The sequence below is a fragment of the Neovison vison genome, chromosome 2, assembly GCF_020171115.1.
Source record: "Neovison vison isolate M4711 chromosome 2, ASM_NN_V1, whole genome shotgun sequence".
In the NCBI taxonomy this organism is placed as follows: domain Eukaryota; kingdom Metazoa; phylum Chordata; class Mammalia; order Carnivora; family Mustelidae; genus Neogale; species Neogale vison.
Genome location: NC_058092.1, coordinates 54,031,280 through 54,050,223, shown reverse-complemented (window position 1 = coordinate 54,050,223; position 18,944 = coordinate 54,031,280). Strand labels below are relative to the sequence as shown.

Genomic DNA, 18,944 nt, shown 5'->3' with positions numbered 1-18,944 from the left:
TACTCAGCTGCTCACGGCTGCTCAGACATCCAATGTTCCTCCTTGTTCTTAGCTCCTCCTTAGAATGTCCTCCCTATCCTTCTCCACCTGAGGACATCCTCCCTACACATCAGAGCGGCACCAGCATCCCTCTTGAGAGAAGTCTTTGTCAGTCTGCTCACTCACTTCTTGCTCCTCACCAGAAGGACAGCTACACGGATGTCTGTCTGTACTTACATTAAAGGAACAACTTGAGGGTCAGTTCTGCTCGCATTTCATCCCTGAGAAGGGCTTCACCAACTGTGTTGACATGACTAAACAGGTTTCTCCCTCCACTCTGGCTACAACAACTGGATGAGAGGTACGCACTCTTAAGCCAATTGGAAGTTCTCCTCTTAGAATTTAGAGTTTGGGATTTAGAGACAGATGATCCATGGAGACTGGTTGCTTGAACAAGTGACATGTAAATTTGTCCCATTTGGGGAAGCCATGCACACAAAGAAGACAGGAAAGCTGGTCTACAGAGAGAGAATGAAGGATACAGCAAGCGGACAGGAGAGGATAAAACAAGAACCATGCAACACAAGAAAGAGAAGCTCCCGGAAGGCTCTCAGCTCTGGCGTTCCAGGCCCAAATGAAGCTGAGCTCCACTCCCTAGCCCTGGGACCCGGAAGATGCCCTGTGATTTTGCAACTCCCTTCCTTTGGTTTTCAATTAAAATGTTTTGAAATAAGCTTTCATTACTCACAACCAAAGATAATTCACTAAGACATGGATAAGAAGGCCAATGCTTTTTCTTCCATCCCTTTTTCATTCTATTTCTTCCTCTGAAATATTCTTACCCACTTAATCTAAAATTTTAAAATCCTATCCATTCTTCAGACGGATCCTAAATACAACCTAACCAAGGAGACTGTCTCTGCCCTCTCTGAGTCCCCTCTTAGAACACTGTTTCTGTGCTCGATGCATTAGATGCATTCATTAGAGTTATTCATGTGCTTGCCTCATACCCCATTTAAATCACTTCCTCTTTCCAGGCTTCAGTTTCCTTGCTCTTAAAATGAGTGAACTGCTTGAGACTGGTGATTGTCGAAGTAGATTCTCCACTGTCCCATGTTTGGCAGTTATGAGAGAGTGGTGAGTGTCCCGAGAAAGCGTATCCCAGCCTCCCAACCTTACTTTAATAAAAACTGCTCCGTTTTCATGTGACTCATATACTGGGATTCTAGGTAAGGCTTTATTGAGAAAAAGAATCCAGTACTAATCAAGTTTGAAAATCCTAAACTAGATAATCCATAAAGCTCCAGGATTCCCATAGTAGTAGTGAAATAAAAATAATAAAACCAACCAAAATTTGTTGAACTAGATACTATTCTAAATACTCAGCTTGTCAACATTTTAATCATAACAACCACATGAACTAGACTATTTTTAACCACATCCTAAAATGAGAACCTACATCACATATGTTACAAATGACAGAGATAGGAACTGAGGAAACACAGATCAGGTCTTAGTCTTTAACCATAATACTGTCTTCTAAGCTCCTTGAGGGCAGATACTGCAGCTCTTGTTTCTTTTTCTTTTTATTTCAGAGCACAGTACTTGGGCTCATAGTCACTTTTAATGGTGTCTGCTGAATGAAAAAATACTGGAATAAACGAGGAAGTCTATTTGGATTCTGAGAAAACAGAGACAGGAACTTGAACTCTCTAGGACTTCAGCCCTAGGCAAACAACTATTTCACAGCTTACACCATCTCTCTGACAATCAAAGACCCGCCTGCAGTCAGGAAGAGTCCCTTTTAGATATAGTTTAATTGGTAATACTGACAGGACCTCATGGGTCCATGGACATATACTTTAACAAGCTCGCCATGTTCAACTCATAATCAATATATTCATTCCTTTTGTACAAGGGTTTCTCAGCCTTTGCACTTCTGACATTTTGAGCCAGACAATTCTTTGTTGTGGGGGCTGTCCTGTGCATTATAGGATGTTTAGTAGCACCCTGGCCTCTACCCACTAGTTGTCAACAACAACCCATCACCCACCCTTGGGAGTACAACAACTAAAATGGTCTCTAGACATTGTCAAATGTCCCATGAGTGGGGGTTAGAAAGTAAGGAACCACTGCTTCACGTGAATTAACTTTTGTGGAAACACTGGGGGAGAAAAGAAAAGGGGGGAAAAAAAAGAAAAGGGAAAGGGAGAAAGGCAAAAAGGGAAGGGAAGGGAAGGGAGAAGGAAAAAAGAAAGGACGGAAGGAAGGAAAAAATAAGCAATGCCTAGTTATACTTAGAATATAAATGGTATTTTCCTTTCATCCTTAGGAAGTTCCTCATTTCATCCTCCACCTTCAAAATTCTCCTTAAATTGGGCTGTTCTGAGCACCTGATCATGTGACTGCCTCAACTAAGAGCGGTAATAATAGATATCCCACACATTTATGAGGACTATACAGTGACCACAAATTGCCTTAAAGCTTACGTGGAACTAGAGGGTATTACGCTGAGTGAAATAAGTCAATCAAAGAAAGACAATTCTCATATAATCTCTGATAGGAGGAATTTGAGAGTCAGGGCAGGGGGCTGTTGGGAATAGGGAAGGAAGAAAATGAAACAAGATGGGACTGGGAGGGAGACAAACCATAAGAGACTCTTAATCTCACGAAACAAAGTGAGGGTTGCTGGGGGTGGGGGTGGCTGGAGGGTGGACATTGGGGAGGGTTTGTGCTATGGCGAGTGCTGTGAAACGTAAGCCTGATGACTCACAGGCCTGTAACCCTGGGGCAAATAATACATTATATGTTAATAAAATTTTTTTTAAAGCTTATGAATAATCCCAGCATAAATATAATGAAGAAAACGCTCAGAACCTTATAAAGTGAAGAGAGAAACATAATCCACCTTAAAGAAACCTCCGGATAATAAAATATTGTCAACATGGCCTTACTTCATGTCAACCTCTTGACACAGCCAACAGTTATCAAATATCTACTATAGGGCAGAGAATGCACTAGGTACTTTTCTGTACCTTATCCCATTTGATTTTCCTAACAATCTGATAAGAAAGACATTACCTGTTTTGCAGAGGGGCTCAGAGGAGTAAAATGCCTTGCCCAAGTTCACAGAGTTAGTCAGTGATGTCAAAACTTGAATCTGAACAGCCACTGGCTTCAACTCCAGTGTACTTCCCACTTCTGTACTGCAGTATTTCACAAGAAAACCAGTGGCCCCAATCGACAAAGAGCAAACAAGGTAACGCAACTGTTTGATTCATACTTTATGCAGAGATAAGAGACAAAGGGGTATATTTCAATATGTTAAAAACAGTCAACTAAAAAAAAAAGTTCCACAATTATTTTTTCTTTTGCACTTTTCTGTACTTTCTAAATTGTTTGGCCCTAAATATGTATTACTTATGTAATAAAAAGTAATTAAAACTCATTTCCGGGGTGCGTAGTGGCTCAGTCAGGTTAAGCCTCTGCCTTCGGGTAGGGTCGTGATCCTGGGGTCCTGGGATTGAGCTCTGCATCCAGCTCCCTGCTCAGCAGGGAGCCTGCTTCTCCCTCTCCTGCTCCCACCTTCGCTTGTGCTCTCTCTGTCAAGTGAATAAATAAATTTTTTTAAAAAAAATCATTTCCAGGGTGCCTGGGTGGCTCAGCCAGCTAAGCATCTGCCCTGGGCTCATGTCATGATCCCAGGATCCTAGGATCAAGCACCAAGTCAGACTCCCTCCTCAATGAGAAGTTTGCTTCTCCCGCTCCCTCTACCCCTTCTCCCTGTTCATGCTCTCTCCCTCTCCATCTCAAATAAACAAATAAAATCTTAAAAAGAAAAAAAAAAAAAAAACACCATTTCCGCATACAAAATTAACTCATGGAAGTACCAAAATGTAATGCCAGTTTCAAGTGAACCATTACCACCAGTTCTCACTTACGAGGCTGCCAAAAATTAAGAACTTTGCTAACAACACTCAGCTTTAACAAGGGTCTGGGAAAACAAGTAGATGCATATACTGTTAGTAGAAATTTAAGTTGGAACGAGGCTCTTTAGACAGCGATCTGGCAAGATCTATCATAATGTGATGTGAGTGTGCTCTTTCTCCTAGCAATTTCACTTCTAAGAATTTATCCCATGGGTATATCACATATACAATACATAAATATATACTCAAAGATATTTGCTGCTTATCAATAGAAAAATTGGGAAAGTGGAATTCAAAGCAGTCACTAGAGAAAATAAGGTACATCACTAGGGAAAAAATGTATAAAGTTAACCCAGACATAGTATTAAGTAGAAATCAAGTTCTGTAATAGCATGTATAGAATGATCCCAAGATATACAGGTATTTATTAAGTATGAATGTGTATGTACACGTGTTGATGTGCAGGAATCTGCATGTGTCTTTGTGGCTGTGGAGAAGCTTGTAAATGCCCAGAAAATTCTGTAAGTACATACAAGAAACAAAATTATTTATATCTGGGATGGAAAGAAATGAACTTTTATTTTCATTTTTATGTCACTTATAAAATTGTTTTATACTTTCTCTTCATAAATATGCATCCTGCTACAAACAAAAACAGGGTTCTTGTTTTGGTTTGGTTTTGCTTTTTAGGAGACAAGAAGCCGAGCTCTCAGACAATGGCTTGAAAACAAAGCAACATATGAAATAGAACTGTCTTCTGTTACAACGGCAAATGCTCACAAAACAAGACAGTGTGTGAAAGTCTCCAAGGCTCCATGTGCCAATGAGGCATAATGGAGACAGTTCTCTCCTGGCACACTGAGAGACAAAGCCAGGCTCCCTACCATATTAGGCAATTTAGTGGCTGGATTTTAAGGCCAATAATTAAAGCAAAATGCTGCTATACATTTCAAGGCAACCTAAGCCAATTTCCTTAGCAGTTAAAACCCAGTTTTTACTGTTCTAACCCTCCAGCTTGTCTCCTTCTAGAGTAGCTTATACATCTTGGCCACAGGGTGCCCAAGACCTCAACTCTTCTCCTCTGCAAATGTGTCATTTTCCAGGATGTTAGAAGATCTGGAAGCACCAATTTCACTGGGACATTCTAAAAACTAAGTACGAGAGGGTATTGCCCACACCAAGATGCTATGAGACCATTACCATTCGAACTTAAAAAAAGAAAAAAAAAAAAGGCTGACCTTTAATGTTCAACAGTATAGTTACTGATGTCATCTCTGGTACAGAAATCCTATCTATAGTCTCAAATCCCCATGAACCTATGAAGCCACCTCAAATTCTTACTTGAGGCAAGCAGCCAAAATGGTTCTCTTAAAAACACAGCGCAGACTTCATTTATCCCCTTCCCTCCTGACTCACTAAGCTCTGGCTGCAACAAGGACAGAGCCTTTCACAGAGCTTGGCCCCTCTTCCAGGTCTTTGCATTTGCTGAAGCTATTCCTTGAAATGTGCTACATATAGCACTCTCTCTTTCTTTTTCTTTCTTTTTTTTTTTCCTGTTTGCTTCTGTTTCTTCAGGCGTTACCTCCTCAGAAAGGCCCTTCCTGATTGTGCTCTGTAAGGTAGGCTTTCCTCTTCCCTACCCCCAGCTTGAGCTATTCTCTCCCTCACTCTAGTCCCTCGATGGCATTTAGCATATCATATAATCCTTTGTCTTTGCTTATGGTGTACCTTGTGTGCTACAATGTAAACTCATAAGCACGCAAGTCTTATCTGTCTCGTCCTCCACCGTATCACCATGGCTAGAACCATACCAGCACATAATAGGCAGTCAGGAGACATTCATAAAATTCAAAAATGTAGAATTTACCCACTGCAAAGTGCTTTCATCTACATTCCCATATTTCCCCTTGCCTATGAAACAGGCAGGGTGACTAAGATTTTTCTCATTTGAATTACCTGCCCAAGGTCAAAGCTTGTAAATGACAAAGCCAAAGCTTACATCTGGGGTTTCTGACTCAAGATTCCCTAATACCCCCACTGCTCAAGAGCATCCACAAATTTGGACATGGAAGGGTTGAAAATAGAGCCATTTTTCTAAGCTTTAGCAATAGGGGAAGGGAAAAGAAAGATCTGCTTTTCTGCAGGGAGGAGGTAGGAGAGAGAGGGAGGGGGGAATGGTGTGATATTATCTTGCCCTCCCTAGCTGCAAATTAGTAAGTGAATTTCATCTGAATGAAATGCAGCTACCTCTGGGATGGAGGCTTATGAAACCTCTCATCACCAAGTCACAGTGCGGAACACTTGGCTAATTGAAACAGCAAGTGAAATTTTAGGTAGGTCAGATGCAATTACCCAAATTGGAAAGTGACACCAGGGTTCACACCCATCGGGCCACACGCAGCAGCCTGGGATCTAAGTCACACACATACCTCCCCACATGCCTACCCCCAAACTAGAGTCATCCATGCACCTTCCTATGGCATGGGGTTCTAAGTCTCCCAGACATGCAGACTCATTAACTAGGGAAAAAGGGGGAAGACACAGGTATGACAGGGGAAGAAGAGAAAAAAAGAGCATCTCAGGAGAGGGGGTCAAGGAAGCTGAAGAGGAAGGGGAAGGAGGAAGAGGAAGCAGAAGGAAGAGAATATTGGGAAGGAGGACTGCGGAAGAGCTGGAGAAAGGGAAGGAAGAATAAGCAGTGAAGAGAAATGTCACCCTACTGATTTCTGCTGTGATGCGCAAGTGGCCAAATGCTGGCCTGAGGCAACCCTTGAGAATTTCTGGGGTCAGGGTGTTTTTTCAGGCACTTGTCTGTTTCCATAGAGACCAAGAATTCCTGCTTCAGTTGTCATCTTCCAGGTTTCTCTGGTGTTTGAGCTTTCTTCCTGTTTCCCCATCAGCAGGCAAGGAAAGACCCAGAGCCTAGGGCTTGCCCTGCGAGAATGGGCCTAAGAGCAGGCTGGCTACTTTACACCGTCCTGGCCCCCAGCCACAGCCCTGGACTCAGCCCAGTGCCGCAGAATTTCAGTTCTAGCATTTCCACTGATTACCTTACTTCTCCTCTAGGCGAACACAGACCCTGCTCCTGCCTCCCACCTCCTCCACAGCACTCCCCTGGAGATCTGCACAGCCTAACGGACAGTCCACCAAAAAGCTGAAAGCCTAGTGACACCTCGGGCCAATGGGACAGCATAGTCAGCGCTTTCGTTAGTATGCTCAAGGTGCATCTGTAGTATCGAAAACCAAATGGTCACATTTTCCACTTCTGGCCAAGAATGAAAATACTACCTCCTGTCCTGCCACCAGCCTAGACACCTCTAGCATCCCCTGTACCTCCCACCCCACACCCAGTCGGCTGTCAATCTGTCCATTCGTTTATGCAAGGCTTTCCTCTTTCTTCCATAGTTTACAGCATTAACCTGGTTTGGGCTGACATTACTTCTCAAGTAATGGACAATTTAATGGACGTTTATTTGCTCTCCTTGTCCACCAGGTACATGCTCTCTCCCTGCCAGGACACCCTCTCCCTCGATAAACCATGAATCTCTGTTTTCAACCAGCGTCCCAGGTCAATCTGATACAGCCAGGACACAGATGGGACCCACCTTTTATACAGCTGCCAAGTATCTCCAGGTTTCACACATTACATTCTTCTCTCTGGAACTGCAGTAGGACCTTTAGGGGCCCTAGGTAGTTTTGCCTTCGTGTGCTCATCCCCCCATTTTAAAAAATTATTTTTTACTGCATTGGTATGAAGATGAATTCCTTAATTCCTTACTGCTGTACTCATTTATTTTATTCTGATTTTTAAAAGAAATTAAAATTAAAACATTTTTGTCGGCCTTAAAATTGCTGTGATCCCTAGGCACTGTGCCAATGGGTACGTCAGCCCTGCCTCGGCCCCTCTCCCAAATCTTCAGGACAATCCCATGGCGTACAGAATAAAGTCCAACCTTCTCAACAGACTCACCCTGCTCTGGGTTCAATCTGTCCTCCCGGTGCCATCCACTACAGCACTTCCAACCCATATGGGCTCCCGCTTCCTGGCCTAAATGCAAATCTCTCAACACACCTCATATGAGGATGCCAGTGCGCCTTAGCTCTCAGCCCAAAACAATTCTCCTTTCCTTCTCCACCTACTGACTCCCTTCTCAAACAGCACTTTCCACTGTGGTTTTCCCTCATCCCCCTGGTTAAAATTATGCCTCCTCCTTCCACACTCCATGGCACTGTATGTGACTATTATTATACCCTTCATGCTCCCTGCCCCGTGCCAAATATACCTAATTCGGAGATGCACTTCTTTCATACCACAACGTTTCCAAAATCAGGAAGAGGCTTATAACACATGTCAAACAAATCCACCAGTCACCAGGTAGAGTACGACACTTCAACGTGCCAACAATCATCTTCTGCAGGGGCAAACCCAACATGCATCACAAGTACTGGACCATCTGATTCCTTCCTTAGTGTGGTCATTTGCATTAACATCACACACAGCTGAATTTTAATTTTCATCCCTAGTGCCTTTTCAAATTATGCTTTGATGCATTATTGAGAGAAAAAAAAATATTTTGGATCCAGGCTATGGCCTGTGGCATGCCAGGTAAAGCAATTTTAAGAACTAGAAATTGCCAGATCTCTTGGCCCATGTCATGAAAATTTCCTAATTCCTTAGACCATGAAGGGCTTAGTACTCAGACATTAAGCTGCTCTTTCAAAAGCTTCTATGTAAATTTTAAGAGATGTTGTTTAAGTAGACAATAACTATAATTTACCTTTCTCCTGAGTTACAAGTTTTGTCAATAAGGAAATGTACAATTTAAACTCCAGGATTCTTTAATCCACTTCGAAATTAAAGGCTCTTTCCAAAGGGAGTTCAAAATGGTGAGTACAGGTTATTAATGGACACCATAATGCTTACATAAATTGCAGATGCCCAAAGGTGATACAAAGAGTTTTTAATATTAAACCTGAAAATAGCTAAGATTCCAACCTTGCAATACTAATGATGAAACACACAAATCTTCAGATAAAAGTATTCTATCGTTAGTTTGTTAAAAAAGAGTTGTATATATTTAGTGGGGTTTTTTTCTGCTCAAAAAATTATCTTGATGGTAAATCATATAATAGGTTGCATTTGGAGGGGGGTTAAGAAGGCAGTCTTTTGGGAAGCTTATTATTTCTTTACATTTCCACATTAGAAAACTTGGAGGTCTGAGACTATTTATTAATTACCTTTCTCTCCCCTCGAATGTCCTTGCTTATGAAAAATGCTCATTTTTGAGTTGGTCTATCTTTCTGCCAACAGTTTCATTTCTATCAAGCCTGGTCTCATTTCTATTAAAAATCTAGTTGAATGCTTATTTTATGGTTTGGATGGGTACATTTCATTATAAATGCCCTTTTTAAAAATTTTTAAAAATTCAAAATCAGTACATGCTTTTATTCATTCAATGAGTATTTATCAGGCTCCTAATAAATGCCAAGCAGTGACAAGAATACAAAGGCAAGGAACACACAGCCCTGCTCTGAACTTTACTTAGAGTCTGGAGGGAGAGGTAGGTCAGGCAATGTATCACAACCTAATGTGGTAAGAGCTAAGGCAGGAATATACAGGCTGGGGGAGGAGCATGGAGAATAGCCATCTCAAGCAGTCTACAGGAGTTTAGGAGCTGAAGAATGACTAGTAGTAGATAACCTGGAAAAAGTGGACATCTAGATGGCGACAGGAGAAGTTGGCCTAAACTGAGAGAACAATGTGTGCAAAAGTGTAGAGATGGAGGTGAGGGAAGGGGACCTACTAGTGGAGACAGTGTAAGGAGTTATACTGCTTTATACTGCCAGTTATACTGGCTGTCTTGCAGAAGCCATCATGGGCTTCTGATGCCCAGTGAAGATAAAGAGACTTTATCCTGAGAACACTGGGGACTCATTTTCATTGGTAAGATATTGCTCCATAAAGTTATAAAGTGGTACCAATTATATTGTTCTCTCAGTGTCATATAAGGATTTAATCAGTTTTATTCACTACTGCTTTTTCTCTGTCTTCTTCATTTTCTAGCATTTTAAAATTCTTTAGGTTATATTTAAGTCAAGAGAGACATCTTAGGGAGCATGGGTGGGTCAGTTGGTTAAGTATCTGCTTTCAGCTCTGGTCATGATCCTGGGGTCCTAGGATCGAGCCCCACATCAGGCTCTCTGCTCAGCAGGGAGTCTGCTTCTCTCTCTCCCCCCTGCCTGCCACTCTGCCTACTTTGTGCTCTCTCTTTCTCTGTCAAATAAATAGATAAAATCTTAAAAAAGAGAGAGAGAGAGATCTTATTTACAAGATTCAAAATGAAAAACAACTACCTTCATTTCAGTTACCCCAAACACTCCTATTTCTCCTTACCACAGGGAAAGCAGCAAATATAAACATCCAGCAGGAAATTCTTCACTTGCAAATTTATGGACATTTCTCTATGACACTTTACTCAAGGTACTCTGGTACTCAAGGTACCAGAGTACCAGAGTAGTACCAGAGTACCAGAGTACTCAAGGTACTCTGTGTAACCTCAGACAACTTGCTTAACCTCCCTGTGCCTGGTTTAATCAACTATAAGAAAAAATTAACTATCACCAAACTTCAAGAATTCTTATGAGGGTTAAATAGGATACCATACATACAGTGTTTAGCAAAATGGCCTGGATTGTAATCATAGCTACAATAAAAAAAGGTTAACAATTTTTATGCTTAAGCATTCCTGAACAATGTATATAAACATACATGGTCACAACTTTCTATTTCATTATAATTTTAATCTTATGCATACACACATATGTTATTTTATTTATATTAAGTTTACATATACTTTCAATAGGGTTATCTCTGAGACAAAGAATCAGGGAAGGGCGAGGGTATATTATATTTTCCATTGTATTCTTTTCTGTAATCTTTAATTTTTTTTAACAAGAGCATGAAAAACTATTAGGATAAAAATTTTATAATAAAAATTAATTTAAAAACCTTGTTAAATATATATAAATATTATATATCATTATATATCTATATTATTCATATATATCTCTAATATAGCTATATATATATCTAAATATACTTATATACATATATATGATTTATGTGTATGAGATTATATATTATATGTATTTATATACATGATATATGTATATGTATATAAGTTTTACATATATGATATATATATTATATATATGCCTAGGAAAGAAGACAACTGAGCTAAGAGGAGAAACAGGATCCGTTCTCTAATTTTCAAAGGATGGACAACGGATTAGATTTATCTTGTACCTAGAAAGCCGAAAGACCTAAATAAAAAGGAACTTGGTGCTGATAAGAACAGTCCAAAGGTACAGCCTCAGAAGGCAGTGACAGTTCCATCGCAGAAGGTGTATATCATAGGCTACACAGTCATCTTTCTGAGACCTTGTCCAAAAGTTTCCCCTTCCGGGGCCCCTGGGTGGCACAGTCAGTTAAGCCTCTGGGGATTCTCGGTTTCGGTTCCAGTTGCCATCTCAGGGTTGTGATCTTGGGGTCCTGATCCAAGGGCCAGGAGATGGTGCCTCACAATAAGCTCCCTGCTGTGCTCAGTATGGCATCTGCTTGAGACTCTCCCTCTCCCTCTGCTCCTCCCCACCCCATTCTCTCACACTCTCTCTTCTCTGTCTAAAATAAATAAATCTTAAAAGAAAAAAAAAAAAAGACTCCCATTCTAAGTCTATGAAACCTGGCAGTCTCCAGGCATTTGAACTTTAACAGAGATGCATCCGTAAGTGATTATCTAGAAACATTCAAATTTTAGCCTCACATTAAATTAGTAAATCAACATTGTCTTCAATCCGTAAAACCCTTAAATGGGCAGATATTCCTAAGAAAGGAATATTAACATACATATGCTTATAATATTTCAATGAAGTATGAAGTTATCCAAATAAGTACTATATAATGAGAAAGTCTGATTCAAAATGTAGATGCTGTGTTTAAACACCACGTAGAATAGCATTTGTTAAAAGTAATTTTTGCTTTCAATCAGATTTATACCAAAAAGGAAAGTATATTAGCATTCTTCACATTATCCTTAAAATTTTAAATCCCATTAAAATCTGGAAACAGATTTTAATTGGGCTACTGTTTTATGGCTTGTCATTATGAATTTGGTTAAGTAAAGCCTGAAGTTGGAATACTTCAGTGACTTAAGACTAGGAGTTTGTTTATGGATTCTACTTTTCATGGTAAGTGAAATGAACACAAATACGAGTTCCTGAGCTAATGAATTGGGAGAGCTACAGTGCCATCTGAGAGATGAGAGGATGAACTTGGAATGACAATCTTTTCTAGAGAATAATTCAAATGAAGAGAATGTGAGCCAGGGCAGGCAGAGAGCTCTGGAAGATACATCTGTCTTGGGGGCCACTCTGTAATCCACCACTTGAGAGTGTTGACTTAGAAAGTCATTAAACTTTTCTTAACATCTGTCACTCTTTCATCTAAAAACAGAGGGGAAACCCAAGGAAATGGATGATATTATGATATTATACCTACAGAGAAAGACAGTTCAGTTCAGTGGAGAAAAACTTAAGAGTCAGAAAACTGAATCTAGCTGTCACTAAGTAGCTATTTTACCTTAAACAAGTCTCCTACCATCTCTAAGTAAGTTTCCTCATCTACTTGTAATGACACAGACAGCAAAATAAAGGAAAACTACAAATGTATTCTCAAGTTGTTTTAAATCTCAACCTAAAAGCTCTATTGTAAAAACAACTATTATGATTCTTCTTTTATAAATGGAGAACAGCCTTAAAATTTTTCTAGGTCTTACAGCTAGTAACAGTAGTACAAATGTTTGATATCAGGTCTCTAGGCATAGACATGCCCCTTACTCTGCCTAATAGACTTCTGGGGAAATGAAATAACTGTCCAATTGTATCACCTATTATAAATAGCTATACCAGTGTAAGGTATTGTTAGAACTAAGCTTTAAATCCTCTAGATTTATTTTTAAATCCTCTAGACATATTTTTTCCATTCATAAACATTTCTGTTAGACCAAAAGCCCCATGAACCACCTCTCCCAGCCAGCATGTCACAGTACAATGAGCTGAATAAATGGGCAGATCAGTGCTGCTTTAGAAAAGATCCATGAGCTTAATTAAATTTCTTAAACAAATGGATACATTTACATTGCAGAAGTCCACTCTCTGATGATCTAGAAAGAAAGAACTATAATTAGATAAGATAGATATAGTTGCACTAGTCAATGAAACTTGCTACCCATTAAAAGAAACCCCACTCTCAGGGTGCAATTGTTCATCCAGACCAAACAAACAGCATCCTCCCAGACTCTGTTCTCAATTGCAAATATACATCAAAATAGTCATAAGATAAATAGTTGCCCTAATAAAGCCACAATATTGCCCTAACCAGGAGGAGGAATGGGGATGGGAAGAATCCCTGCAACCTCTTCATACAGGGTTAGTTTGATCAAGTTGAAGAATCAACTCCTAGCAATAATGTTTTAGATATAACCATATTCTTAATAATGTTTTCCCATCACAACAATTTATCAATTTACTTCATTCTTCTTCTCTAAACCTATTGAAAAAGTCTAATTTGGTTAGAAAAAAAAAAAAGACAATCCTCAAAAATCCAGGACTCACTATAGTCTGCTGTGTGTTCGAGTTATTGCTCCTATTAAATGATAGCCCCCTAAAGACCAGAAGTGTCTTGCCTTCCCTATTATATTCACCCACAGTGCTTAACACAGTGCCTGGCATATAAGGAACTCAGGAAATAGGTGTTGAAAATATTCTCCGATGTAACATTAAAAACAAATTCGAATTCTTAAAATAAGAATCCCTATGAGAAGTGAAAATGTACAAAATTTCATTTCTTGAAAGTGGGGCTCCTCCCCACTCATTTGGAAATTGTTCATTCCATTTCAGTTCCCTGTATACATGTCCACTAAGTTCCAGAAAGGATTATGATGGCATCATTTGGAATGCATGAATCTTTTTCTTTAAGACTTAAAGGAGATCGCATTCAGTCAAAGGATGTTTTGTACTTTATCACAGATTTAAGAAAATCGTAAATCAAATACCCGTGTACAACATCAATACCAAAGCTGTTAGAATCATCAGTCCTTCATGTAATTCAGTTTTAATTTAAAATGGTCCTGAGAAAACATTCTACCAAAACCTTAACTTCAATAAGGTCTAGTATGGGTAAAATATGTTTTCAGGTAAGGACACTTGAAAACATCTGTAAACAATATTTTACCCCACTTATGGGATAAGAAAATAGAAAAATGGTAGTCCAGGGAGAGCCATTACACGATTAAAAGAAAGAAGCATTTATTGGCAAAGTGCAAGAATTAAATTCAGTTTGTTTTCATTACTTCTCAAACAACCCAACATGAATCTTTCCTCTGAAGTCCTCAGTTGCTCAGTATATTAAAGTTACCAACGTAGAACAAACCACTGACCACTTCAATTATAAATTATCTTTGCGTAAACAATCCTCTGATCCTGATTCCTTGAAAAGGTGAGCAAACAGCTATAATACCCCTGGTCCAACATACATATATTAAAATATTAAGTGACTGTTTTGCTATGGAAATCGCTAAAAGAGCTTTATAAAAAGAAGAAGAAAAAAAAAAGGTTGCAAGCCCAGATACAAAGTTTAGAGGCATTTTCATTTTCCTTACATGTAACGTTTATGAAGTTATTAGTACACTCAATGCAAAAAGATAAAGATAAACAAGATCAAAGCCAATAACAGATGAAATAAATTTCTTCGTACAAATCATAAAAGCTGAGTAAAAGAGCCCTAGATAAAAACTGGCTAAAGGCAAAAATTGCTTCAGAAAGGTAGCAGCATTAACCCCAGCAGACAGCCGGATTGACAGAGGCACAGCTTTACAGGATTGCAAATAACATCAGCATTAAGAGAATAATAATTGGAATAAATACCGTGCCTCCGCAGGCAATCAACGCACTTGCTCCTTCACCTCTCCCCCTCATCCAGCTGGGTAATGAAAGCAGCTGCCTCTCCTTGCCCTCCTTCCCAGTGGCTCCTCGCGCCACCCGCTCCTTTCTCGCGTCCACCCCTTCCCTCCCCTTTCCCCTCCTCTCCCCGCCCCCAGCTGGTGTATTCAGCAGCCTAGCCAGATTAAGAGGCGCTCCTACAGTCGCTGGGCCTCAGGACTGATCTAACGTTTCCTAGCTCCTTGAACTAGAGAAATTAGAGACGCGACACCCTGGTGGTATTAGATGCCTTCGCTCCATCCCGGCCCCTCCCAGGCCAAGGTGGGGTGGGAGCCTCGGGCTAGTGGAGTGGGCAGCCTCTGGAGGACCCTGCAGAGTTCAGCTGGGCGCACCCTGCCGCCAGCGCTACCTGAGCTGTCCATGGTGCTGGCGCGGTCCTGAGACTGCTGGGCGGGACTCCGCGCGGCTGCCGCCGCCCCGGCGTTCACTCTCTGCTTGCCGCCACCCGCGCCGCTCCCCGCACTTAAGTCCCGGTTACTGTCCACCAGCTGCAAGGATTCATAACCATCGTTGCTGGTCTTTTTCCGGTAGCTCCCGAGAAGACTCATGGGCAAGCCCAGAGAAGAGGGGTAAAATATGAACCTGGGAAACGAAGGGGGAGGTGGAAGGTGGAAAGGGCTAAAGGAGGAAATTTTTAAAATAGGGGGAAAAAAGGAAAAGAAAAAAAAAACATCAAGTGTCCGACATGACGCAAAGAGGAGGGAAAGGGAACGGCCACCAGAGAGGAGCTTTGCGCGACGGGCGGCAAAGCCACCGCCCTGGGAAGAGAGCGGCTCTGGGCGCCCCGCGCGACCGAGGGAGAAAAAGAGGGCGCGGGCGGGAGGGCGAACGGGTGCGCGCGTCCTCGGTGCCGCCGCCGCGGAGCCGCCGGCCCTGCGGAGCTCCGGGCCCCGGGCCAGCCACCCTCTGGCTGGGGAGTGCCCGGAAGCAATCCTATAGGTGTCGCCGCGTCGCCCCCGCCGCGCAGCAGGGCAGCTCCAAGCGCGGCTGGCCCAAGGGGAGGGTAGAAAAGAGAGGGAGTGAGGGATGGGGAGATTCTCAAGGAGGGGGGCTGAGGGCGGTAAATGGGGCGTGGTGGGGGGGCGGGGACTACTACGACCCGGGTAGAGGGTGTTTTCACGCGTGAGGTAAAGAAGAAAGGGGTTGGGCGTCTCTGCTTGGTAAGCTTTGGGGACGAGGGGGTCTCTTGGTAAAATCCAGACACGCCCATTTTGTATAACTTAGCCTATATTTGCTGGAAGATTCGGCTAGTCAAAGCCACCCCGAAGGTTACTGTCCTGGAGGACTGACTTGTAACTTAATTGAACAGAAAAAGAACACATGTTAAATGCCAGGCTGTGTGTATGCTAGGACAGAAAGGAACAGCAGTTTCTTTCAAACCGGAATGGGAATGATCCCTAAGTGAAATATCAAAGAGCTGGCTATTCTAAGTAGGAGACAGGGTCCATTCCACCTAGTGAGTAGCTGTGACTGTTTCAGTAACTATTTGTTGAACGAATAACTGGGGCGGGGGGGCGGGGTGGGGAGCGAGGAAGAGGTCGAATCAGGTGCAATTTCAGTTCTGACATCATTTACCTTGGGACCTGGAGAAAGGACTATACCACTCAGTTGGCTTGAGGGGATGGTTAGGAAGACAAGGATTTTCCTTCCATTCTCTAGGCCCTCCCCCCCTTTTTTTTCATAATTTTGAGGAAACAAAGAAAACAGTCGCTCATTATCAGAGGAGAATTAATCACGAAGTTAATCGAGCTGAAGGGTCAGAGCCCCCTTTCTTGCAGAAGCCCCTTTCAAGGCTGTGTACCTAATTTCATATTCATGATTTTGCATTCTTATTCTTAAAGAGAAACCCAACATTATATATTTCAATATTTGCAAAACCTGGACATAACTCTAAGTTTTAAAATGCAATTACCAAATGTTTGTTTTCACTTGAAATAATAAGGACTACAGAAGTATCCCTCTTTTTATCATTTCAAGTGAAATTCTGGTTTTGAAATGATCCTTTTCCCTATTGGAATTTGGAATGATTAAGTGAGGAGATTTTCAAGTCATTTGGCGGAGTATTATCACCCATCAGCAAGAAACAAGTGCACATATGTAAAATTTGCTTAAGCGCATACACAAAGCCAGCTTTGCCTTCTTCTCACCTTTGGTGGCTTTCTCTTGATATTATTTTGATCACTTAAGAACATAAAATCAAACAACAGCATCTAGGAAGGTTGGGTTCCAATCACTTGAGACCCAAAGAGTTTTCTGGAAGCTCTAGCTCTGCAGAGATCTAGGTAAAATAAATTAATTGTATTGAGAGACATAGGCCTGTTCAAGGATCACCTAAACACAAATTCTCATAGGAAGAGGTTGAATCAGTAGAGGCCAAGAATGCTGTAGATCCGTCCAGTCCCTCTGGGAAGACCTCAATTCCCTGACCAGTTGCTTTCCCAACTGCATTAACTGAAGAAGGTGTGATCTGACCCAAATCAAAAATCTCAATTAATGCTCATTTACAAGATCAAACAATTTGAGTGGCAGCAATTAAAATTGCAATTAAATTTTAAACACAAATTTTATATTTTCAATTTTCCGAATCTGTCAGACTGAGCAATTTTATGTACTTGGCTGAAGTAATACTCTGTAAAATCTAGTAAATATTTTCCAATAACATTTTAAATAATCCTTTTCTGCACTTTTCCTTCTCTTTTAATTCATTACTGAGGCATAGGAAGTAAATACCTAGTGTCCATCACATACCTTGGCAAATCCTAGATTTATAATCACTAGATTAAGAGAATTTAGAGATAACCATTTTCAAAAGTGAAAATTATTATTTTCAAAAAGACAACTTTCAGTTATTTTTGTTCAAATGTTCTCAGAGTTGTAGGCATACTGCTTGAGGAAATTAAGATGAAACATACGCCTTTGTATTTTTGGATATCTCCTCATTTAGCAAATGTAAAGAAAAACATGAATGGGCTACAGCGACCATTTAATTTTTTTCTTTATACTTAGTGTAATATAAATAAAATTAATCAGAATAACTATTAATGACCTTACAAAGTTAAGGATATAAAGAACACATAAAGGCAGGAAAATGCAATAGCTAGATTAAAATGCAACAGTCTAAAAACTGGTCTGGGGCTTAAATTGGAACATATACCAATGCAAATTGACATGCAAATTGCTTTTATTATCCTAAAGATCAAATTCATAAAAAGTTCACTTATCCATGAAGATCTTAACTTTTCTGTTCTATAAAAGAGCATAATAAAAACACCATCATTTTATGGGTAAAGAATTACATTAATACCTAACACATATAGAGTAAGTACTTAACAAATATTCACTATTATTACTATTATTGGGCTGACTTGGGCACCACTCTATCCTCAGTGCCCAACAGTCCTAGTTCTTCCCATGGGAGATGCTCAATAAAGGATAAATATTATTTATTCCAGAAATGTGTCTGTGTGATTCTGAATGAACACCTGTGCTTAAGGAAGGGCACTGGTAAAATCCAAGACGAACATTTGGAGCTAAACTCCCCTGCTATTCCAAGAGCAAGACTGCTCCATAATTTATCTCAAAAATACTACATCACAAACAGAGCAGAGCCAAAGGATTAGATGCCCTCTTTGGGGGAAAGTATTCTTTCCCTTTGCCTTTTCTATTGCTGACTTTAGTCACTTTTTTTTTTTTTTTTAAACTTCAGTCACTTTTATTAACTTGGTGAAGGTTATTCACACTGAGGAATGTTCAGGCTCTATTCCTACTCATCCCCTCCACCACAAAATACTCTCCCACCACAACAGATGTCAATATTTTTGTGGTGGCAGGTCAGAGAAGATGAATATATGTCATGATCCATCTGGGATTATGATTTGTGCTTTTTTAATTTCTAGGAGCTATAACATATTGGTTAAAACTGAGGTTCTGGAACCGTATTTCCTAAGATTGAACCCTATTTCCACAGACTCTTTTAGC

At 40.6% G+C, this 18,944-nt stretch overlaps 1 protein-coding gene across 2 annotated transcripts in view; it reads right to left on the bottom strand.

Annotated features, from left to right (window-relative positions):
* Positions 1 to 18,944, bottom strand: part of DNAJC6 (DnaJ heat shock protein family (Hsp40) member C6) — a 139,805-nt gene that overhangs the window by 78,491 nt on the left and 42,370 nt on the right. Inside the window, exon 1 of one of the 2 annotated variants that reach the window (XM_044238384.1) lies at positions 15,316 to 15,514. The exons of the other annotated variant lie outside the window; for it this stretch is intronic. Coding sequence (XP_044094319.1) covers positions 15,316 to 15,514 — 199 coding nt within the window. Of the gene's footprint in view, positions 1 to 15,315; positions 15,515 to 18,944 lie in introns of those variants that run through there. 2 annotated transcript variants of the gene reach the window in all.